The sequence below is a fragment of the Nesoenas mayeri genome (genome assembly GCF_963082525.1).
Source record: "Nesoenas mayeri genome assembly, contig: SCAFFOLD_35, whole genome shotgun sequence".
Classification (NCBI taxonomy): domain Eukaryota; kingdom Metazoa; phylum Chordata; class Aves; order Columbiformes; family Columbidae; genus Nesoenas; species Nesoenas mayeri.
In genome coordinates this window covers 84,026-107,119 of record NW_027659961.1, presented here as the reverse complement: position 1 = coordinate 107,119, position 23,094 = coordinate 84,026, and the positions used below count along the sequence as shown (strand labels likewise).

General features: G+C 50.3%; 2 protein-coding genes across 2 annotated transcripts; one reads left to right on the top strand and one right to left on the bottom strand.

The window, feature by feature from the left end:
- Positions 1-7,850: 7,850 nt before the first annotated feature.
- LOC308052597 (olfactory receptor 14J1-like) lies at positions 7,851-8,969 on the top strand (the record flags this gene model as incomplete). The annotated part of the gene is made up of 1 exon (XM_080364659.1): positions 7,851-8,969. The coding sequence occupies exon 1, from the start codon at positions 8,004-8,006 to the stop codon at positions 8,967-8,969; it is 966 nt and encodes a 321-aa protein (XP_080220785.1). The 5' UTR covers positions 7,851-8,003.
- Positions 8,970-19,439: 10,470 nt separating this feature from the next.
- LOC308052577 (olfactory receptor 14J1-like) lies at positions 19,440-22,467 on the bottom strand (the record flags this gene model as incomplete). The annotated part of the gene is made up of 2 exons (XM_080364646.1): positions 19,440-19,452; positions 21,644-22,467. 2 exons carry the CDS (start codon positions 22,465-22,467, stop codon positions 19,440-19,442), a joined length of 837 nt encoding a protein of 278 aa, XP_080220772.1.
- Positions 22,468-23,094: the final 627 nt, after the last annotated feature.

Here is a 23,094-nt window from a genome sequence, read left to right as displayed (position 1 = left end):
ATCTCAGGATATATGATAATCCTTACAGGACATCCAGCTCCAAGCACAAGAATGATCTCTCCAAGTACCCATGAACAGAACCATTTATCTCGTGAGGCTGCTCCTCTGCACTCATGGAGCTGCAGGGCACAAAGGCAGCACACAGGAGGTGGAAGCAGGGGAAGCTGCAAAGGAGGAATTTAGAAACCTTGTCCATGGATGTGGGGATGATGACAAAGCTGCCCTGGACTTGATGCCTGCAGGGGAAGGGCAGCAAGATGAGCTGACAGAGCTTCATTTGCAGTAAGAGAATAGACAGGGTGAACGTGGGCCTGCTGCTGAACTTCCTAAGAGTAGAATCAGATGGGACTGAGGTTCTTCATGGCTTCTTTGCCTCCATCTTCACCAGCAAGGTCTCCTGGGACTTTGTTCCTGAAGGCAGGAGTCTGGAGAACACCCAGCAGTGGATGGGACTCAAGTGAGCAAACTCAGACACCATTACAGAACAGGAGATGGGTCACTTGACCAGCTCCCTGAACACAAGTGTCACTGTGCTGTGGGACCTGAGATTGCCAGGAACACCCACCTCTTGGTCCAGAGGAGTGTGACTCTTCTTGAGGTGTCCTGGCCTGTCTCCTCACTCACATGGTGATTTAGGCACCCACTTTTCTGACATATTCAGTCTTTCCTAGGAGACATTCCACATCAATTTGAATTGGAGGCTGCTGATGCCACCTGTTCTGGAAAAGCAGGGAAGGGTGAACAGGGAAGGGAATAGAAGAAATTTGGCTTTATTGCTATGTGTTGTGGAAATGCTCTGTGTTTTGCTATTCCTGAAATCCCCCTAATTATCCACACCAGACTTGACGCCTTTAGGAACATGATGCACAGAGCCTTGGCATTTAAAAGCATTTTCGATGTCAATGAGCCCTCTGGTGCCACGATCCTGAACTGCAGCTACTGAAAGAACGAACAAATCTCTAACGAAGTGAAAGGCAGAAGCAAACACCAAGTTTCTGAAGGTGTTTGGACCCCACGAAGGGCCATCACTGACACAGCTGTGAAGGAAACAACCAGTGCAGGTCCCTGTCCCTGGAGGCTGGTGAAGGGAAGACTTGGAGACACTGGTTCCAGGTGGTGAGGGCCATGTGGAAGTGGCTCTGGTGCAATGTCAGCCCTTGATGCTTGTTCTTCACCAGAATGGCTGAGCCCTGACCTCTGGGACCTGGTAAGTTTTTCTAGAACTGTTTTTCAAGGTTTTTCCTATGGTCAGTGTGAGTGTTTTGTGTTTTGGGGGTGGTGTTTATGTTAAGTGCTGTTGCTTTAACTGCAAGGCTCTGGTTTTCTGTGGAGTTGGAAATACCTGTGAGCTCCTCACAACTCATCCAGCTTCTTTCATACATCTGGCAATGGTCACCAGTCACCTCAATGTCCCAGTCCCACACTTGCTTGAATCCCCAATTTGGATTCATACCCATCACTGCAAGAGGTTCATGGATCCACCAGGCTCATGGATGATTCCTGAGGACCATCCAAGTGTGGGCAGTGTAAGAGAGGAGCAGAGCAGGGTCAGCTCATGGGCCATGACTGAGCACAGCCACCCCAGCAGCAGCCGTTCCCCATCTCCCAGGCACAGCCATGCCCACAGCATGCAAATGGCACTGCCATACATGATTAGCCCAACAGAGGCCTTTCTTCCTTCCGTATTGCCAGGAAAATCTTCCTCCTGTTCCTCCTCCACCTGCAGACATCAACTGCTTTCCATTTCTGGGCTCAGACATGGCTGGAAGGGTTCACTGAAGCCATCAGCCATCTCATTGCTTCTCCCTGACATGCCCTGACCCTCTCCCACACCTACAATGGCCAATCACGGCTGCTCAGGCCTCCCGCTCTTCAGAAGAGGCTTCGAGCTTCTTGGTTCTTCCTGGTGCTTATTATGAACTTCCTCGCTCTCTGCAGAGTTCATGGTGAGCTTTCTTGTCCATAACAGCCCCTTTACGGACATGTCTCACTAAATGGTTGTGTTCTTATGATCATTTGTGCAGAAAGGGCAGTCACAGGACAGCACCCAATATGTCACAACTGATGCCCAGTGAAATGCCGTAAAGCCCCAATGAGTTCCCCTGTGTCTGTGTCTCTCTGGAAGGAGTCTGTCCCAAGAAGGGGATCCAGCTCCTGCCACTCTCTGCAGAGGCACATGAGCAGTGTCCATCACCTGGAGACACAAAGGGTGACGTTTGCCAGACCACCCGTCATCTGAACCACTTAGATGTGTGCTTGTGGATGGGGTATGGAGCCTTATAGTGCAAATACCTATTTAATTGTCATTGCCAGAGGGGCTACCACAGATGCAGAGTACTATTTAACAGATATTTGAATATAAGCATATAAAACTGACATTCCTAGACAAATTACACAAACATTTGAAGGACTTTTCATGCCTTTTACCATGATTATCCTCAGAAGGCCCCCAGCTTTGCATCTCAGGAAATGGGATCCAGAATCCAAGGGCAGGATGGTTTGGGCTCTGTGCCGGGATCTGGAAACTGAAACGTGCTCCCATCTCCCAGTCCCCTGCCCTCCTCAGTGAGGTTGTGAGACTTTCTGCCAGCGAGGGCTGACCTCACAGCCATGACCAGTATCTTATGTCCAACTGCAGCCAATGGTGTCCTGCCAGCTCAGGATTGGAGCTTCCATTGCTGGAGGTGTATAAAAGATATGCAGATGTGGCGCATAGGGATATGGTTTATTGTCGGAGTTCTTATGTGGAGTTCTTATGTTGGAGTTCCATGTTCTTATGTGTCTTTTCCAAACTAAATTATTCTATAACACTGTGATTCTATCATTGGAGTTTAAATAATTTCAATTCTCACTAACTGTAGCTTCTGTCCAGGGTGGCTCTGGTGTAGCACAACTGTCCTGGCTCTCCAGGCAGGTTGGGTGTTGGTTTGGTGCCTGCACTGGAAGTTTTTCCCTTCCTTGGGTAAAAGACTTGGGTCACAGATGTTTGAACCAGTCCTGTCAAATACTGAGGAGGCTGAGCTTTGGAGCCAAGGGATGACAGCGACGTTTTCAAGGATGTTTTTGAATAGTGGTACTATCACTAATAACCGTAACAGAACACTCCATATTCTTGGTTATGGTGAGGAACTAAAGCTCCCAGCAGTCATTCTCACTTCTCAAAATATATGTTGTGTTATAGCAGTTGGCCTCTTGTATGAAGTTCTTAGAACAGTGCTTTCTCTCACTTCTACCTTTTTTATTATTGAAAGAATATACCTATTGGTCAGAATTTCTCCCAGCTCATCCCTCTTCCATACATTTTCTCCTTTCTTTTTCTGGTGTGAGGGCCAGGTGGCATAGGGGAGTTGTTTCCTTTTTAGCCAATGAAAGCCAAGGAACAGATCCCAGCTTAGTGAAAAGGCACAAAGGAAGCCAGAATCTTTATGTGGTGTACACTGACAATACATCATTCCCTATATTTCTAATCTCTGAAGTCCCAACTGTGCAGCAGAAATTGGAGTTATAAACTCCCTTCATCTGCCCTATTTGACACTATGTAAAATGGAACCACCCCAGTCAAGAAGTTCGTTTGGATTCTCTTCACAGCCTGAAGCACCACATGGGTCAGGAGATGAACCAGGAGACTCAGTGAGGACTAAAACTTCTCGGTTCTTAAAGTTCAGGTGTTCCCTGGAATCTCAGCAGACAAGTTGTGCCAATTGCTCGCTGCAAGGAGCTGGTCAAGAGCCTCGTCTCCATTTCTATAATGACGGATTTGATGCCTGGCTGATGTGCAGACTCTGTACGTGGATGCTGACACCTGTTGAGCAACCTGCTCTGAAAGGGTTAACAACATGGGCTGTTCTTTCTGGAAGGGCATTAGGACAGCAAAAAAGAAGATCTTGGCTCAGGGAAAAAGAGAAAGGATGGAAAAGTTGTCAGGACCGTTTGGGGGCACTTGTAAAGCAGCCCTGAACCTCATGTGAATTACTCCTGTGGTCAGGGAGAACCTGAGAGCTCTCCCTAATTTGAAAATCACAGAATCGCAGAATGGACTGGGTTGGAAAAGACCTCATAGATCATCCAGTTCAACTCTTGGTCCAACTCCAGTCCATTGACTAGATCATGGCACTAAATGTCATGTTCACTCTCAGTTTAAAAACCTCCAGGGCCATTGAGTCCAGCACCTCCCTGGGCAGCCATTCCAATGCCTGACCACTCTCTCTGCAAAGAATTGCTTTCTCATCTCCAGCCTTAAATTTCCCCGGGCAGAGTTGAAGCCCATGCCCCCTTGTCCTATTGCTGATGCCTGGGAGAAGAGACCAATCCCCACCTGGCTAGAACTGCCCTTCAGGTAGTTCTAGAGAGTGCTGAGCTTAGCTCTAAGCCTCCTCTTCTCCAGACTAAACAAGCCCAGCTCCCTCAGCCTCTCCCCATAGGGCTTGTGTTCAAGTTCCTTCCCCAGTCTTGTTGCTCTTCTCTGGATCCGCTCCAGCACTTCAATCTCTTTCCTGACCTGAGGGGCCCAGAAATGAACACAACACTCCAGGTGTGGCCTCCCCAATGCAGAGCAGAAGGGAAGGATCACTGCCCTTGTCCTGCTGACCACGCTTTTTTTGATACAGAGTCTTCACAATCTCCATGAGCTTTCCAAGATGGTGGAGAGTGGCCTCATTGTGACATTGTCCTGCTGTCTCAGCTCCTGGGATGCTGCCCCTGCTGTCCCATAGACTGGAAAGGATTGTGTTAGTTCCAATGACCCCTGACTTGATCTCCATCCACTGCTGGTTGTTCTCCAGATTCCCATCACATGTCACAGAGACGTAGGAAATATTTCTGGTGAAGACAGAGGACAAGAGGACATGGAAATTCTCACCTCTTTCTCTTATTAAATTCATCAGTAGCTACAGAGTGTCTTTGTTTGTCCTTTAACTGTTCCTGCAGAAGTAACAGCTCATTATGGGGCCTTGAATTGCCTTCCAGGTCTAGACTGAGCTTTGATCTGGGCTGTTGCTGTGCTTGGAGGCTGCTGTCCTTGAAACCAGATGAACTCACTCCTGCCACCCTGCCTGGCAGTTCATTCCATCCGTGTCACAGCTCTGTCTGCAGCACTGACAGCTCCAGCTCTCCAGTCAGGTCCCTGGCTGAGGACATGGCCTCACATCTGGGCTGAGCCACTCCAGCTGTGGCACCAGCCCAGCTCTGACCTGCACAAGAAACCTGTTACCAAGTGTCCAAGAGCCCATGTGTGCAAAGGCTTTGAATCAGAGCACAGACATGACATGGCCAAAGATTGGTGAATGTCTCTCTAGACCATGGAGTATAAAACCAGAACAAAATGCCTGAAATCATTCAACTGAAGATATTCCTCCCCCGGCTTGGAGGAATTAGATCCTTTGCTGTAATATTGCTGGTGTCCTGTCTAATGATGGGACAAGAAAAGATGATTCTCATAGCAATTTAATTTTTAGTCTGAAGAATACAATGCTGGTGAGAAGTGTCTCTGCAGAGGAGAGAGAATCAACATCACTGATTACTTCAGGTTGTTTGAAAGGATGTGCCCCTGGAGCCCCAGGGACACCTGGAGGAGCCCAGAGGGGACAGAGCAAGGGACATCAAGGGCTGTTCCTGTGCTGCTGAGCTGGGCTGGGCTCCTGGGACACAGGGAGCTCGTGGCAGCGGCAGCGCTGCAGAGAGACAGCTCTGCCCAGGAGCAGCTCCTCTGCACACGCAGCAGGGCTGAGGGCTCTGCCTGCAGCACTGAGGGCACAGGAACCAGGCAGAGAAAGAGGAAAAGAAATGTGTGGGGGAAGGATTGCTGAGAATTCACAAGGAGAGAAATCTTCACAGACAGTAAGTCTGTGGCTGCACATTATTACATTTGTAGATTTTGGTGGAATTTCCTAACACTGGTACATCAAACGAGATATGTAAGTAAAACTATTAGAGACTTTCTTGTATAGATAAGGAAGACCTGCAGCGGAGCAGGGCTTTCCTCCTTAAATCATCAGAGGGATAACACATGGCAGCTGCCTCCTGCTAAGGATGACTCCAGGTGTGAAAAGCTCTTTGTGCAGGCAGGGGTGCCCAGGGCTGTCCTGAGGAGCAGGGTCCCTGCACCCCAGGGCTGTGCCGGGCAGGGACTCTGCGGCCTGCCAGGGTCAGCGCTTATCCTGCCCGGGAAGATCCCCACGGTGCTGTGGAGGGAAGCTGTGGGGGGAAGGAGCAAGATCTGGTAGGGCAGGGTCATGCTGTGGAGAGGGCGCTGCGTGGGTCAGCACTGCTCACAGGTCCAGATCACCCCCTGGATTTTTCCAAGTGGATGCCCCAATGTAAAGATCATTGCAAGGATTACCAGACAGATAAGGAGCTTTCCTGAGTCTGTCTTTTCAGTTTTCTCTCCCAAGGGGTGGGGCGTACAGGAAAGGATAAAATGAAAATGAGCTCTCATGCTGAAACAAGTCACTGAGACTCCTGAACTGCAACTCTGAGTGATCACCACATCTGCCAGGAGGCTCATGACATCCCTTCCCCACTCCTCTGCCTGTGCACAGCACCTGCATCACCTTGGCTGGACCCGTCAGCCTTAGTCTGACCTGTCCTGTTTTCCAGCCTGCAGACTGGAAGATGCCCCCAGACAGTGCCTGTGAACAGGCAGGATCTGTAGGGCCAGGGGGAGGGCACAGAGGGTGGGATGGTCTGTGAGCACTGACAGGGAACAGACATGGACAGGGAAACACCTCCCAGGGGAGAATCTCCAGGCAGCAGGGAAATTATCAGAAATGAGAGGAAACCGAACCCGGAATTGTTATGGGAGGGAGAAGAGAGAAAAGTCTCTGTGACCCCCTGCAGGTCAGATCTCTCCTGTGAGCAGCCCCCTGGCCTCCTGTCCCACCCAGCAAAGCCTCTGCCCTCAGGGCCGGGGGCTCCAAGGCATGAAGCAGCTCCTGTGCAGCCAGAGCTGCAGTTCCTCTGCAGAGCACAGGGGCTGAGAGCAGCTGCCCGGCACTGTTGGTGTCTGGGAGGTGGCTGCACAGCTGGGGAAGGGGGACACTGTCTGAGTGCCCGGCTGCCTCTGCCCTGGCCTCTCTCACCCCCACCCTCACTGCATTTTCCTTCTTGCTCCCCTGCTCTGGGTCACTGCTGTTGGGATCTTGTTCTTGCTGTTAGGCTCTCTGGGGATGGCAGTTTCAGCTGCAGAGTCACAGCCTGATCTTGTGGGTCCTTTCCTGCAGGTGTGTCCATGGGCACACGTGTCCCAGCTTTGCTCTGACCTGTGGGCTGTGGGCAATGCAGTCTGTGGGGCTGGGGAATGAGCTGTGTGTGTCCTGGGCTAAACGTTGGGTGCTGAGACCTTAGGAAAGGGTGAGACCTGTCATGGTCTGAGGTGGGTCCCTCTGCTCTCAGCAGTGCCTGATGGTTTTTCAGGGTAACGTGGGAGTGTGATCACCCTCCATCTCAGAAAGGTGCCAGCCCAGGGCAGCTGGAGCAGGACAGAGGGACAGAGCAGCTGCCCTCATTCTGCACTGACCCACAGGCACCCTCTGGTCTCGCAGGACTCGCTCTGTTCTCCCTGAGTGCAGCAGAAATGCTGAGGGTTTCTGACACCCAACAACACTCTGCAGTGAATATGGGGGGATATATAAAAAACCTGGAACTCCTAAACTGCCTTCACCATCTCTGTTCCCTATCACTGACAAAGCAAGTGCTGACAGCCCTTCTGTGTTAGCAGAACCAGGACAGTCCCCACCATTCCCTGGCCCCACTTCAGCAGAGCTGGGCTGACTTATTGACGGCCCATGGGCAGAGGCCCTGCTCTTGGTTGCACATTTTCCAGCCCCAAGCAGGGCTGCAGCCACAGTGCTGAAAAAGGTACTCCAAGAAAAACACAAGAGTGTCTGTGTGTGACAGGGGAGGGTCTATGCGAGTTGGTTTGATTTTGTCAGAGAACTCTGCCCTGGATTCTCACTGTCTTTTTTTTTTTGTTTGTTTGTTTGTTTTGTTTTGTTTTGTTTTTTCTCATGACAGCGCCCCGTGCTCAGGAAAAGCAAATGTCCAACAGCAGCTCCATCACCCAGTTCCTCCTCCTGCCGTTCACAGGCACACGGGAGCTGCAGCTCTTGCACTTCTGGCTCTTCCTGGGCATCTACCTGACTGCCCTCCTGGGCAATGGCCTCATCATCACCACCATAGCCTGGGACCAGCACCTCCACACCCCCATGTACTTCTTCCTGCTCAACCTCGCCCTCCTTGACCTGGGCTGCATCTCCACCATTGTCCCCAAATCCATGGCCAACTCTCTGTGGGACACCAGGGCCATTTCCTATGCAGGGTGTGTTATGCAAGTCTTTCTGTTTGCCTTTTTAGTTTCAGCAGAGCTTTATCTTCTCACCATCATGTCGTACGACCGCTACGTTGCCATCTGCAAACCCCTGCACTACGGGACCCTCCTGGGCAGCAGAGCTTGTGTCCACATGGCAGCAGCTGCCTGGGCCACTGGGTTTCTCACTGCTCTGCTGCACATGGCCAATACATTTTCACTGCCCCTGTGCAAGGGAAATGCCCTGGGCCAGTTCTTCGGTGAAAGCCCCCAGATCCTCAAGCCCTCCTGCTCACACTCCTACCTCAGGAAACTTGGGCTTATCATGTTTAGCGCTTTTTTTTTTGAGGGATGTTTTGTGTTCATTGTGGTGTCGTATGTGCAGATCTTGAGGGCCGTGCTGAGGATCCCCTCTGAGCAGGGACGGCACAAAGCCTTTTCCACTTGCCTCCCTCACCTGTCCGTGGTCTCCCTGTTCCTCAGCACTGTCATATTTGCACACCTGAAACCCCCTTCCAACTCCTCCTCATCCCTGGACCTGGTGGTGTCTGTTCTGTACTCGGTGGTGCCTTCAGCAGTGAACCCCCTCATCTACAGCATGAGGAACCAGGAGCTGAAAGTGGCACTGAAGAAGATGATTCAGTCATTTTTCTTTCAGCAACAATAAGTTACTCATGTCTCTTCAGAAGTGATTTCCAGTTCATCTCAGAAACCTCCTGTGCATTGAGCATTTCATCTGTGATAACCATGTTTGTCAAGGATTTTCTTCACCCACGGCCCTTCTCCAGAGCAGCGACTCAGAGGCCTGTCTACTGGTTTCTGGGGCCCTGGTACAGGTGGTGTCCTGTGTCACATCTCTATAATACAGGTGTGGACCCATTTTGAAATCACTGTATTTCTGAAATTGCAGCCATCTTTTTGAAACACCCCACTAAAGGGGATTTCCTCAGTCTCAGTATTTGGGACTTGGGCTCTTCTTCCAAGGCTGTGGTCAGGCTGAATAAATTTCCACCACAAGGCCATGCTGCTGTACTTGTGTTTTTCATGTCTCATGGGAGGACATAGGGCACCATGTTACATCATGGTGCTGGTCTGAGTGTCCATCTGTAGGTGCCCAGTGTTCCTGGAGATGGTGAAGGACCTTCAGTGATCTGCCTTGGACTGTCTCGCTGTGGTTTCCAGGCACCACAGCCTGCTCCCTGTGCTCTGTGCTTCAACAGGAGAATGAATGACCCACAGAACCCTGTTTCTGCATTCCCCAGCTCAGGGCAGACTGCTCTGTCACTGCAGTAGCAGGAGCAGCATGAAGAGCTCCTGGCCAGGAGTCGTGTGCTGGTGAGAGGGGCTGGCACAGGAGGAAACCAGAGCAGGGGACAAAGCGGGGCTGGCCTTGCTTCCATCATGCCATGGCTGGCCCCAGCCCTTAGGCTGATAGGCTGATCCCCCTCTCTGTCCCAATTCATCTATCTATCCACCCATCTGTCCACCTATCCATCCCAGTAGTCCATCTGGGTGAGCTGTCCCATCACGTTTCTCATCCCAAAGAGATCATAGAATAATTTAAGTTGGGAGAGACTCTCAAGATCATTGAGTCCAATTATTAACCTAACTCTGGCACTAAACCATGTCCTTAAGAACCTCATCTATATCTCTTTTAAAGACCTTCAGGGATGGTCACTCAACCACTCCTTGGGCAGGCTGTTCCAATGCCTCACAAACTCTTCCATGAAGAAATTTTTCCTAATATCCAAACTGAATATTCCCAGGTGCAACTTGAGGCCGTTTCCTCTCCTTCTACCACTTGCTACACTGGAGAACAGACCAACACCTTCCATGTTCCAACCTCCTTTCAGGTAGCTGTAGACAGCAATAAGGTCTCCCCTCAGCCTTCTTTTCTCCAGGCTAAACATCCCCAGTTACCTCCACTGCTCTCCATCTGACTTGTTCTCCAGACCTCTCACCAGCTTTGTTGCCCTTCTCTGAACTCACTCCAGCACCCCAAGGTCTTTCTTGTAGTGAGGGGCCCAAAACTGAACACAGGTTTTGAGGTGCATCCTCACCAGTGCCAAGAAGAGAGGGATGATCACTTGCCTGGTCCTGCTGGCCACACTATTCCTGATGCATGCTGGGATGCTGGTGGCCTTCTTGGCCACCCGGGCACACGCTGGCTCATGCTCAGTCACTGTCCATCAGTACCCCCAGGGCCTTTTCCATTGGGCAGATTTCCAGCCGCTCTTCCCTGAGCCCGTAGTGCTGCCTGGGGTTGTTGTGACCCAAGTGCAGGACCCAGCACTGGGCATGAAATTGAACAAGTCCAGGAGTTGGATGTTCACCTGGGATAGAGTAACACTGAGTGCAAGTGTAGATTGGGAGAGAGCGGCTGGAGAGCAGCCCTGCAGAAAGGGATCTGGTGTGATGGTTGGCCACAGGGTCAACAGGAGGCAACACTGTCCCCCAGCAGTCAAGACAGTAAACGGCATCCTGGGGTGCATCAAACACAGCATGGCCATGTGGTCAAAAGAGGTGACTATGCTGCTGTATTCATCACTAGTGCGGCCTCACCTTGAGTTCTCTGTGCAGTTCTGGGCCCTACATATTTTTACAAAAAGGACGTAAAGGTCCTTGAATGCATCTAGACCATCCCCAAGCCCATTGGAGGCCCTTAGGAAGAGGTCCTCTCTCCAAATATCCAGCCCATCTGGTTGCTGCCTGAACAACCAAGAGAAACTGCCCCTGGACCCTCATTTCAGACCCCATCTCCTCCACCCCACACAGGCAGTGCTCTCCCCCTTGGCACTGAGGTGGTTCCAGGGACCCAAGAGACACCTGTAGGAGGAGATGTTGGGTGGGGATATGGTGTCCTTCAGTGCTCCTCATGGTGCCTCCTGCTGGGCTTTGTGCCACTGGTCACAACCCTCTGAGCCTGGATGTTCAGCCAGTTCTCAGTGGTGCTGAGCAGGAATATGCCCACGAGCACATTGGGCTGCACTGGGAGGAGCGTGGCCACCCAGACAAGGGCAGTTATTGTCCATCGTGACTCAGCACTGGTGTGGTCACATCTGGAGCCATGTGTCCCAGTGTGAGGTTCCCCATTCTGGAGGAATGGGAGGAGCTGTCGTGTGGCCAGAGAAAGTCTGGGTCACGTGTGGAGATGTTGAGAGACCCAAACTTCTTTAGCCTGGTGACAGGGAGGCTGAGAAAACATGCTGGTTTTACTGAAATTGGGTTAATTTTCTTCATGCATTTTGAACCTCTTTCCTTCACAGCCAGTACACTCTTTTGTTTAGATTTACTATGAGAATAATGAGGTAACGCTGTTTCTTCCCTGGGATAGAGTTCATTTTGTCTTTTAGCAGCTTTACAGTGTTTGCCATTTGCTTTGAAAGGAATGTCAGAACTCACTGATATCTGGCATGTTGTCAGGGAAACCAAGGACTTCTTTGGCCATCCAGCTGTGGATGCAGATTGGCAGGAGGGGACACAGACAGGACAGCACCTGGATTGACATGCAGGCTGATCAATGACATATTCCCTATGATTAGCGCCATGCTCAGTCTAAAGCTGGAGCCAGCTTTTAGGGCTTGTTACATCCATTACTTTGGGTTTTCCAGCTGATTTGGTCAGTTCCATTCAGAAGTTTCATTCTGTCAGGAGTTCGATGTCAGTTTGGCCTTTTGCCGTTCTGCCATTTTGCCATTGGCCTTTGGGCCTTTCTGCCTGTGGCCCTTTTGCTCTCTCTGGCTGGGATGCGCTGTTCAGGACCAAAGTGCTCCCTTCTGCAGGACTGGCTGCTCCGTGTGACTGGAGTTACATGGGGGGTAGCACTGAGTGTATTTTCTTAATTTCATTTATCTATTAATATTTAAATTACCTGGACTATTGTCAGTGAAACCAAGGACTCCTCTGGAGTGCAGCTGCAGGTGCAAACTGGTAAGAGGAGGCACAGACAGGACAGCACCTTGATTGACATCCATGTCAATCAACAAGCTGTTCTCTGCCATTAGCGTCATGCTCAGTATAAAGCTGGAGGTGCCTTTTCCAGCCCATTAGTTTTTGTTTTCTGGCTACATTGCTTAGCTCTGTTCGGTAGTTCCATTCTATGGGGAGTTCAGTGTTAGTTCAGTTTTACGATGTTTTGCTGTTTTTCAGTTGGCCCTTGGGCCTCTCTGCCTTTTGCACTTGTACTTTCTCTTGCTGGAATCAGCTGTTCAGGACCAGGGTGCTCTCTTCTTTTAGGCTGCCTGTTCAGCACAACTGGAGTTAAGTGGGGGATTGCACAGAGTATCATATATTTTACTTTATGTGTATTTTAGTTTAAGCATATTAGTAGTAGCAGTATATTATTTTCATTATCTTATTATATTTTTTCTAAACCCACAAGTTTCTCCCTTCCCATTCAGTTCTCGCCCTTATCCCACCTGGGGACTGGGAGCAGGATGTGAGCAGCTCTCATGCTCTTGGTTGGTGGCTGTGGTAAAACCATGACAAGAAAGGGCAGTAGTAGCTTCAGAAATCTTGAAAATCACTTTCCAAGATGACGCCTTTTATTTTATTTTATTTTACTATTATTGGTTGAGGGAACAGCAAGAGAAAGGAAAATCATCAGAAAATGCAGCTCTGGAGGTCCAGAGTGGAGCTCAGGATCAAGAAATGTCATTCTGAGCGCAGTGCTGTGGTCATTCAGAGGGACTCTGGATCAGCCATGACTTTGTGTTTCCAGGAACAGCTGGTGAGGATGGAGAGACAGCAGCACAGGTGGGGACACACTGGGCTGAGAACAAGGTGGGGAAGCGCATGGGGTGTCTGCAGCCTGTGGGGAAACAGCCACAGGCCTGGGACAGTGCAGGATGGACGTTGGTAAACATGGCCAAGGGTGCTGGCAAGACTGGATGTCCCTGAAAGAGCCAAGGTCTTTGTCCCTTGGCTATGGCTGATGTCCCTGCCAGCAAGACCTAGGAGGGGACACATGGTTGTCATGGCCATGGCACCCCATTGCCTCCTTGCACCCCCAGGGAGTGTCACACCATTGTCCTGCACTGGGCATCGCACTCCCCACAGCCCCAGGAAGAGCCCTGAGCCACACGTGAGGGACAGGATCTCCCTTCCAGGGGCAGGGGCTCAAGGCTTGGCCATTGTCCTTCATCAGACAAACCAAGGGCTTTCTCAGCATCAGAGCTGCTGCACTTTGCCTGTGCCTGATGCAATCACTGCCTCCAATTATCTGCTCTAACGAGTCCCTGGGAGGCTTTGTCAGTAACAGCCCTCAGTGGGGCCCATTAATGCTTCAAGGTACTTTGGAGTTTGCTTCTGGCTTGGACTTCTTGAGCAGATTCTTCAGTCTGTGCTTGGTATCTGAGGTTCATGGACTCAGCACCAAATACACCATGGGGCTCATTAAAACACAGAAAGCCCTAACGAGCGATGTTTCTTTCTTTAATTTTCTTAAAATCTTCAAGACTTGCAGAACTAACTGGAGAGGTTTCAATGGGACACTTGCTGATGAAGGTTTCAAAGAAGATTTCATAAAGGAGGGTTTTTTCTTTCCAGGGTATTTTCAATCATTTTTCAGTGTATGGAAGAAGTGACAGCAGCATTCTACACTGGACATTGATCCCGAGAGTCTCCTGAAGACATCTGGACAGGCAGGAGAACAGTCCCTGAGGCTGGACACTGTATGGACAACCTGGCTCCTCACCCCCACCCCCAGTCTGCCGGGTCCCTCATTGGCCACCAGAGATTGCATCACTTTTCCTCCATCAGACTTCTCCACTGAGCTCTGCAGGAGATGCTGCAGCTCCTGTGCACCAGCTCCACCTGCTCTCCTGTGCAAACACTGCACAGTTCAATCAACAGCAAAACACTTTCCTCAGCTGTGTGTGTAAGTGGATCTGATGAGGTCCAGCATCCACAAGGGACACCCACACAAGAACTGCTTTAGACAGAGAGACAGGAGAGGATAGAAATAAACACAATGAACGTGTTGACTGCCATGTTAATTAGAGCTCTGAAGAACGGGATAAGTTTGTAACTCCCTGAAGCTCAAAGCAGAAACCACACAGTTGAGAGGCCACTGAATGACCAAAGAGCAAGTGGATGAGAAACGTGAGAGCGCTGGGAAGGGCAAACATCCAGACAGTGCTGGAAAGTTGTCCTTGGACAGGGACATTTAATCAGGAGAGGTGGGAACTCCTGAATGACGAGGGAGATGAAATCATAGAGTGTTGGTAATAGAAGTACAGGGGAAGACCAATATTTCTTCTCCTTCCCTTATTAAACTTCCTCATGATTCCCTTTTTGCCTTTTTTCTTTTAAATTTTAATATGTTAAAAATACAACTAAACAAAAATCTCCAAAGAAAAGAACAAACCAAACAAAATAAACAAGAACACCCACAAAACCAAAGCAAAACAAAAACCAAACCAACCAACCAAGAACAACAACCAAAAACAAAACCCAAACCAACCAATGAACTAATCAAACAAAAATACCAAAACGAAAAAAACAACAACAAAAAAGTGGAGGTTCCCAGGTAGACATCAGTCATCACTTGTCTCACCATAAACAGCCAGGGCCATTTTAGGGCCCAGTGTACCTGAGGTGCTGGGCTGGGATTGGCATCTGTCACACAGGACCTGGGGAGACCAGAGCACCTTGCAGTGCAGGTGGAGCCTGGGCAGGGCTTCCCAGGGCATCTACACTGGCACCAGGTGTTTGTGTCCCTGGAGCTGAAGACATTTGTGTCCTGAAACCATTCCCCGTTCTGGAGAACTCTTTCCTTTTCAAAGAAAAGAAACTCCCCTACAAAGACTTTAATAAGTAAATAAGAAAAAGGACAAGTAAATAAGTAAATAAATAAATAAATACATACATAAATGCATACATAAATACATAAATAAAAACATTAATACATAAATATATACATTAAGAGAAAGAGAGAAAGAGAGAGAGAGAGAGAGAGAAAGAGAGAAAGAGAGAAAGAGAGAAAGAGAGAAAGAGAGAAAAAGAAAGAGAGAGAGAGAAAGAGAGAAAGAGAAAGAGAGAAAGAGAGAAAGAGAGAAAGAGAGAAAGAGAGAAAGAGAGAAAGAGAGAAAGAGAGAAAGAGAGAAAGAAAGAAAGAAAGAAAGAAAGAAAGAAAGAAAGAAAGAAAGAAAAAGACAGTTGACACCTTCCTTTGCTTTGGATCTTTGTCTTCAGTTGCTCTTATTTTAGTTTTCATTTACATCAACTGACATCTGATGGGCCTGCAGGCATGAAGCCAAGATCATGTTGTGTCTTGCACAGCGCCCCATGCCCTCTGAACCTGCTCTGCCCAGGACTCCTCACATGTTGCCCAGAGCGAGTCACACTGAGGTGTTGGCTGGTTCCCTGGCTGAGATGGTGGTTTAGATGGTCACCTACAGCACAGGTGGATCCTGCCCCATCATCGCCTGCTCTGCTCCAGTCTGAAACAGAGCCCAACATCACAATGGGATCATGAGAGAACTGAGGTTGAAGGGACCTCAGGAGTCTGCAGTCCAACCTGTCACCAACTGGGTCACACCAAGGTGTTCAAGCCTTGATTCAATCAGAGCTTTAGCAGGACTAGAGAAGTGATCATCCCTTTGTACTGGGCACAGGTGAGGCTGCACCTTGAATCCTGGGGTCAGTTTGAGGCCCCTCATGGCAAGGAAGACATTGAGGTGCTGGAGAGAGTTCAGAGGAGGGTGATAAGGCTGGTGAAGGGTCTGGAGCACCAGTCTCACGAGGAGCGGTTGAGGGAGCTGGGGCTGTTCAGCCTGGAGAAAAGAAGGCTGAGGAGAGACCTTATTACTCTCTACAGCTGCCTGAAAGGAGGTTTTGTCATGGAGAGTGTTGGTCTCTTCTCCCAAGTAGCAAGTGATAGGACAAGAGGAAATGGCCTCAAGTTGCACACGGAGAGGTTTAGATTGGATATTAGGAAGAAATTCTTTAGGGAAAGGGTTTTGAAGCAATGGAACAGACTGCCCAGTGAGGTTGTGGAGTCCCCATCACTGAAGGTGTTTAAAACACAGACAGATGGGACATGGTTTAGTGTCAGATTTAGGTTATGGTTGGACTCGATGATCTTAAGGGTCTCTTCCAGCACCAATTATTCTATGATTCCATGATAAATCATGTTTGCTATTTTCTTTCTCACAGGACCATGCAGCCTCCCTGAGAGCCAGGACTTTTCTGAGGTGTTGGAGACACGTCTCACGGTCACACCAGCCAGTTCCACCAGCCCCTGTCTGTCCCTTCCCAGACCAAACCTTTTCTGCATATCCCAACCTTCCAGGCGAGTTTCTGGGACACAGCAAATTCTGTCCAGGTCCTCTGGGCCTGTTCAGAGAGAGCAGCTTGCCAACATGGTGATGGGCTCTCTGTGCACCTCAAAGCCTTCCTGACCATTTTTCTCAGTGCTCCACTTGCACTCAACCTTTCTGGTCCTTGAAATGTACAGGAGGGGATTGAGCAGGGATGTGGGGATGGAGTAGAAAAAAGGCTTTGACACACTGTCTTGCGAGGGCTGTTCTGGGCATCCCACAGACCAGGATGAAGGTGCTGGAGAAACCAGTGGCATTGGTGAGAGGTCCAGGAGGAGATGGCCTTGTGCCTGTCTACACTGGGGTAGAGCAGTGATGCATTCATGGGACGCCCATGTGAACAGGAAGGGAACAAATGGCTCTAAAATGCCTTCCAGCCAGTTCTTTACCCATCGCACATACACCATCCAGGCCAGGAGCTGCAGCTTCTCCAGGAGATGCTGTGGGACACGGTGTCAAAGGCTTCGCTGCAGTCTAAGGACACAACACCCACAGCCCGTGTGGTGGATTCACTCCCCACAACAGACTTTCCCTCATCTGCTCAGCGGTCACCTTGTCACAGAAGGAGATCAGGCTTGTGAAGCAGGACCTGCCTTTCATCAAGCCATGCTGATTGGGCCCCATTGCTCGTCTGTGTGTGTGACCTCACAGTCCTTTGCCAGCCATGTTCCTGCTGTTGGCCAATCCCCTGCAGAGGCAGAAGTGACCTCACAGTGCCCTCCACACCCATTGGTTCCTACTGGACTACGAGTTCCTGAGACAAAAGTGACCACACGACATCGTACCCACCATTGCCCTCCTTGTGGTCCAGTGTGTGAGCAGATCAAACTGAGCTGCTCTCATCAAATGTATCTGATAGATTTCCTATCAAGGGTTTGAGTGGAGAAACGTTCCTCAGAGGAGCTGCTGTATTATCTCTGGGACATTTTATATCTCCAAGGAAAAGATTCATGGAATCCTACAATAACACAGGTTGGAAGAGACCCCTGAACAACATCTCTGTCCCACTGACCTTTATGGCACCCCAAGGAACAGCTGATGGTGTTTGTGCTCCCTTGGGTTCATCTCACCACATGCACACACTGGACATGCACATGATGTGTGTGTTTACAACTCATCTGGACAATGAAAACATTGAATTTTGACCGAGTGTTTCATAGAATCATAGAATGTCCTGAGTTGGAAGGACCCACAAGGATCATGGAGTCCAATTCCTGTCCCTGCACAGGACACCCCACAGGTCACCCCGTGTGTCTGAGGACGTTGTCCAGTCTCTTCTTGAACACTGTCAGGTTGGGGCCGTGACACCTCCCTGGGGAGCCTGTTCAGTGTCCAGCACCTCTGGGGGAAGAACCTTTTCCTCATGTCCAACCTAAACCTCCCCTGGCACATCTTCCTGTCATTACCTTGGGTTCTGTCATTGGTCGTCAGAGAGAAGAGATCCGTACCTTCCCTTCCTTGTCCCCATGTGAGGAAGCTGTATCCACCATGAGGTCTCCTGTGAGTCTTTTCTTCAGCTCTGATGCTCAGAAACCCCTTGGTTTGCTTTCTGAAGCAGAAAGGAGGAGCCATGACCTCCAGGCAATGGGAAGGGGGATCCTGTCCCTCACACACGGCTCAGGGCTCTTCCTGCGACCGTGGGATGTGGGTGTGCAAGGCCCAGGGAAGGACAACACTGGGACAACAACTTCCAGCTTCCCCATGGGGCTGCAAGGAGGCAGCGAGGCCCCAGTGCCCTGAGGACAACATGTCTGCTCCTGGGCCTCAGTGGCAGAGACAACTGCCTTGACCAAGGAGACACAGACGTGGGTTCTGTGGGTCCCTTCCAGCCTTACAGCGCCCTTTGCCATCTCCACCACAGGCTGTTCCACACGGTGCTGCCCCTGCCCCTCTTTCCCTGCAGGCTGCAGACACCCATCTTGCTTCCCCACCTGCTCTCACCCCAACATTTCTGCACCTTCACTGCTGTGTCTGCACCCTCACTGGCTGCTCTTTGGAACACAAACCATGGGCTGATCCAGCTCCCTCTGGGTCACCTCTTGCCCCACAGCACTGCCCTTCCAGTGACATTTCTTCCTCCTGATAACTAGTTCTCACCTTCCAAGCTGTACTTTCTGACATTTTTGTGTCTTTCCTGCCTCTTCCCACTATCAAGGGAAGCTCAGCCACCTCAGAAACTGCTCTTCATGCAGAGAATCCCATCGTCAGGCTCCTTGTGCTTTTTTACCTGACCATAGAGAAGTCACCTTCTCCATGATCTTCTAAATCCCAGCACTGCCACTGGCCTTTCAGCTTCTCTGACAGACACGCCCATGTCCCTGCCCGTGTTCCGTCATGTTTTCAGGTGAGATGGACATGACAACCCATCTCCAAGGGCTCTTCCTGGGTAGGGCCTGTAGGTACCTTGGCAGAGGTTCTTTCCCAGCCATGTCCCTGCTGGGCTGTCACCTCCAGACACAGAACTGACCCCACTGTCCCTTCACAGCCACAGGATTCTGAGTGGATTATGAGTGTCTGAGACACAACTGACCTCATAATACCACACCCATCCATCCCCCTCCTTAGCACCCAGGACCTCACCAGACTGAAGCATGTTCTATACATTCCTACACCTGCTCCTCTTTCCCACAGTCTGTAGACACTCATCTCACTTCCTCACCTTGTTCAAATTTGTCAAATATATTTCCTACTAACACTATGAGTGAAAAGCACTCCTCACTGGAACTCCTGTACTCCGTTAACACCTTCCATATCTCTTCTTCTGCCTTACTTTTTTTTTTTTTTTTTTTTTTTTCCCCCTATTCTTCCACCTATTCTCACTCCAGAAACCTGTCCAAGGCAAAAATTCTGTCAAATCACAGAATAACTCAGGTTTGCAGAGAGCCCTTGTCTCACTCATCTTGTCTCACTCTCCTGCTCAGGGTGAACCAGATGAGGTTGTTCAAGGCCTCCACCCAGGTTTGCATCATCCTCAAAGGCAATAAGGTGTCACTCCGTTACATCATAGAAGGGGAGAATAAAGATGCTCAACAGTGTTGTCCAAGTGCTGGTCACTGAGAGGTGACACCAGTATCTGGCTGCACACAGGACTTTGTACCACTGGTAATATTTGGGCTTGATGGTTCAGCCAACTTCCCACCCAGCATCCACTTCTTGAGCCCCATCAGCACCACTCTGGCCAGAAGGAGACCATGGCTGAGCCTTGCAAACGCCCTGTACACAACATGCCTTTCTTTCCCCTGTCTATTTGGGTTCAGCAATCCCTTCCTTGTCACTCACATTCCTTGAAATGGCTGCAGGAGGACGTGTCCCATGCCCCTCCCAGGGAGGGAGGAAGGGTGGCCAGCCTGTAGTTATCCCAGTTCCTATTCCTGCTCTTCTTGAAGATGAGCTTGAGGTCTGCGTTTCCTTAGGACCCCAGAACCATTTTGATTTCTATGGCACTTTTGAGATCACAATCTGGAATCACAAGAAAGGGTGACAGAGCAGACTGGAGCACTTGAAATGATCCTGTCCAAGGCAGCTGAGATGAATCTCACTGATCCAGTGGAGTTTGTTCCTGGAGTCACATACAGAAATGCCAGGGTGCTGTCAGGCATCCATATCTGGGGTTCTCTCAGGACTCCTTGTGCACCCAGGGATGCTCAGAGACAGAGTCTGTCCCTTTTATACACAGAGGCAGGAGTCACAGTGTCCTTGTGGCCTCCTGTTACCACTACCAAAGGACGGGAGACACCTCAGCATTGCACTGTGTCACCTGCTCTGCACTCATCTGAGATGTCCCACGTCATGAGGAATGGACACAGGGAGCTCAGTTCAAGGAAGAACAACCCAGTGCAGCATTCAGGTGATTTCCCATAGGTTGTCCCTCCCAATATGAAGTGACCTCAGGACCTCGTCTGTGCGACAGGCCTTAATGGAATGGAAAGGAACAGTTGATGGTGTTTGTGCTTACTCAGGTTCATGTCACCTTATATACATGATGTGCGTGTTCACATCTCATCTGTACAAAGCAAACATGGATTGCTGAACTATTCATTGAGTGTCCATTCATAGAGGGAAGAAAAAGAGCTCTGAGCTGGTGTTTGAGGCCAGTGCTGGAAATGGTGGTTGTGAGGGGCCAGTCCATGGTGACTGACCTGGGGCTCCTTCTATGGGGTGTCCAGTGCACAGGGGCACAGCCCAGCCCCTGCTCTGCTGGTCCTGCAGGTCTCTGGCAGGAGCCTGGCTGTGAGAGGACACTGCTGTGTGCCAGCCCTGCACACACACACTGTTCAGCTCTACAATGTGGGTTAATGTGATGGTTGCTTTCTTGGACACATTATGGAGAAAAACTTAGTAAGAAGTTGAAGACATGAACCTTCCAGCTCTGCCCATAGGAGATCACCCTTCTATCTGGAAAGGCTGTTCTGGGGCCAGCTCTGTCACAGCAGTGCCCATTGCCTGTCCCTGCCTGTGCCCACAGCACTGACACACAGCAGGACGGTGACCAAGCTGCCAGAGCACTCAGGCCTTGCACCAACACCAGGGATGAGAAGGAGAGTGTGGAGTGGAAGCAGAACAGCTCTGGAAGAACAAGCGCTGCTGCTCCCTGACAGGGCTGCCAGGGTGGACTCTGTTCCCCTCCTCCCATGGACACAGGAACCATCCCTGCAGCTCCAAACAGGCCTTGGTGAAAGGATCTCAGGAAAAAATACATGCCGCAGGGACTTTTAATGTGTTGAAACACACATAGAGCACAGCTCCTCATTTACACAGCTCCTCAATGAGGAAAGAAGACAGTGAATTAGAAAGGGCATGACAATATTATCACACGTAGAAAACCACAAGTGGCAACAAAAAAAAACAGAAGACAGGTTGGGCCTGCAACAATTTACACTGTAACTTTTATGCAGAAGATGATGGGCACTTTATTGCTTCAGAAAATAATCCAGACATCAGTTTCCACAGGGCATCCTTGAGCTCCTGGTTCCTCATGCTGTAGATGAGGGGATTCACTGCTGCAGGAAACACCGAGTACAGAACAGACACCACCAAGTCCAGCCATGGGGAGGAGATGGAGGGGGGCTTCAGGTGGGCAAACATGACAGTACTGAGGAACATGGAGACCACGGCCAGGTGAGGGAGACAGGTGGAAAAGGCTTTGTGCCGTCCCTGCTCAGAGGGGATCCTCAGCACGGCCCTCAAGATCTGCACATAGGACAGCACAATGAACACAAAACATCCTAAAAAGACAAAAGTACTGAAAACAAGAAGTTTAAATTCCCTGAGATAGGCATCTGAGCAGGAGAGCTTAAGGATCTGGGAAACTTCACAGAAGAACTGTTCAATGGTATTACCTTGGCAGAGTGGCAGTGAAAATGTATTGGTTGTGTGCAGCAGAGCATGGAGAAACCCAGCGGCCCAGGCAGCTGCTGCCATGTGGACACAAGCTCTGCTGCCCAGGAGGGTCCCGTAGTGCAGGGGTTTGCAGATGGCAACGTAGCGGTCGTACGACATGACTGTGAGCATAGAATACTCTGCTGTGATCAAGAAGGCAAATGAAAAGAGCTGTGCAGCACATCCTGAGTATGAGATGGCCCTGGTGTCCCAGAGGGAGTTGGCCATGGATTTGGGGAGAATGGTGGAGATGGAGCCCAAGTCGAGGAGGGCGAGGTTGAGCAGGAAGAAGTACATGGGGGTATGGAGGTGCTGGTCCCAGGCTATGATGGTGATGATGAGGCCGTTGCCCAGGAGGGCAGTCAGGTAGATGCCCAGGAAGAGCCAGAAGTGCAAGAGCTGCAGCTCCCGTGTGTCTGTGAACGGCAGGAGGAGGAACTGGGTGATGGAGCTGCTGTTGGACATTGGCTGCCTGTGGGCATGAGGACCTGTGCAAGGAGGAAAAGGTTTAGATTGAGACTTCTCTGGGAAAAACTAAAGCTATTTCCCACAGATCCTCCCACACCGTCACACGAAGAGACACTTTTGTTTTTCCAGGAGAACGTACTGGCTGGAACCGTTGTTGGTGCTTGATGAGTGTGCAATGAAGAGCAGGGTCTCTGCCCAGGGGCTCCTGAGGACTCACCCTGACCCTGTGTGATCGAGTGGGCAGGGGCCAGTCCTGGGGTTCAGCTTTGTCAGCTGGAGCCGCTCCTGGTGCAGAAGGGACTGTCAGCATCTGTACCCCCAGGCCTGAGAAACTGCGTTTGAGAGGTTTGGTGTTTCTTCATCTCCTTCTCCCCTCCCACCCTGGCGAGTGTTGTTGGGTGTCAGAAACCCTCAGCATTTCTGCTGCACTCAGGGAGAACAGAGCGAGTCCTGCAAGACCAGAGGGTGCCTGTGGGTCAGTGCAGAGTGAGGGCAGCTGCTCTGTCCCTCTGTCTTGCTCCAGCTGCCCTGGGCTGGCACCTTTCTGAGATGGGACCTGATCACACTCCCATGTTACCCTGAAAAGCCACCAGGCACTGCTGAGAGCAGAGGCATCCACCTCAG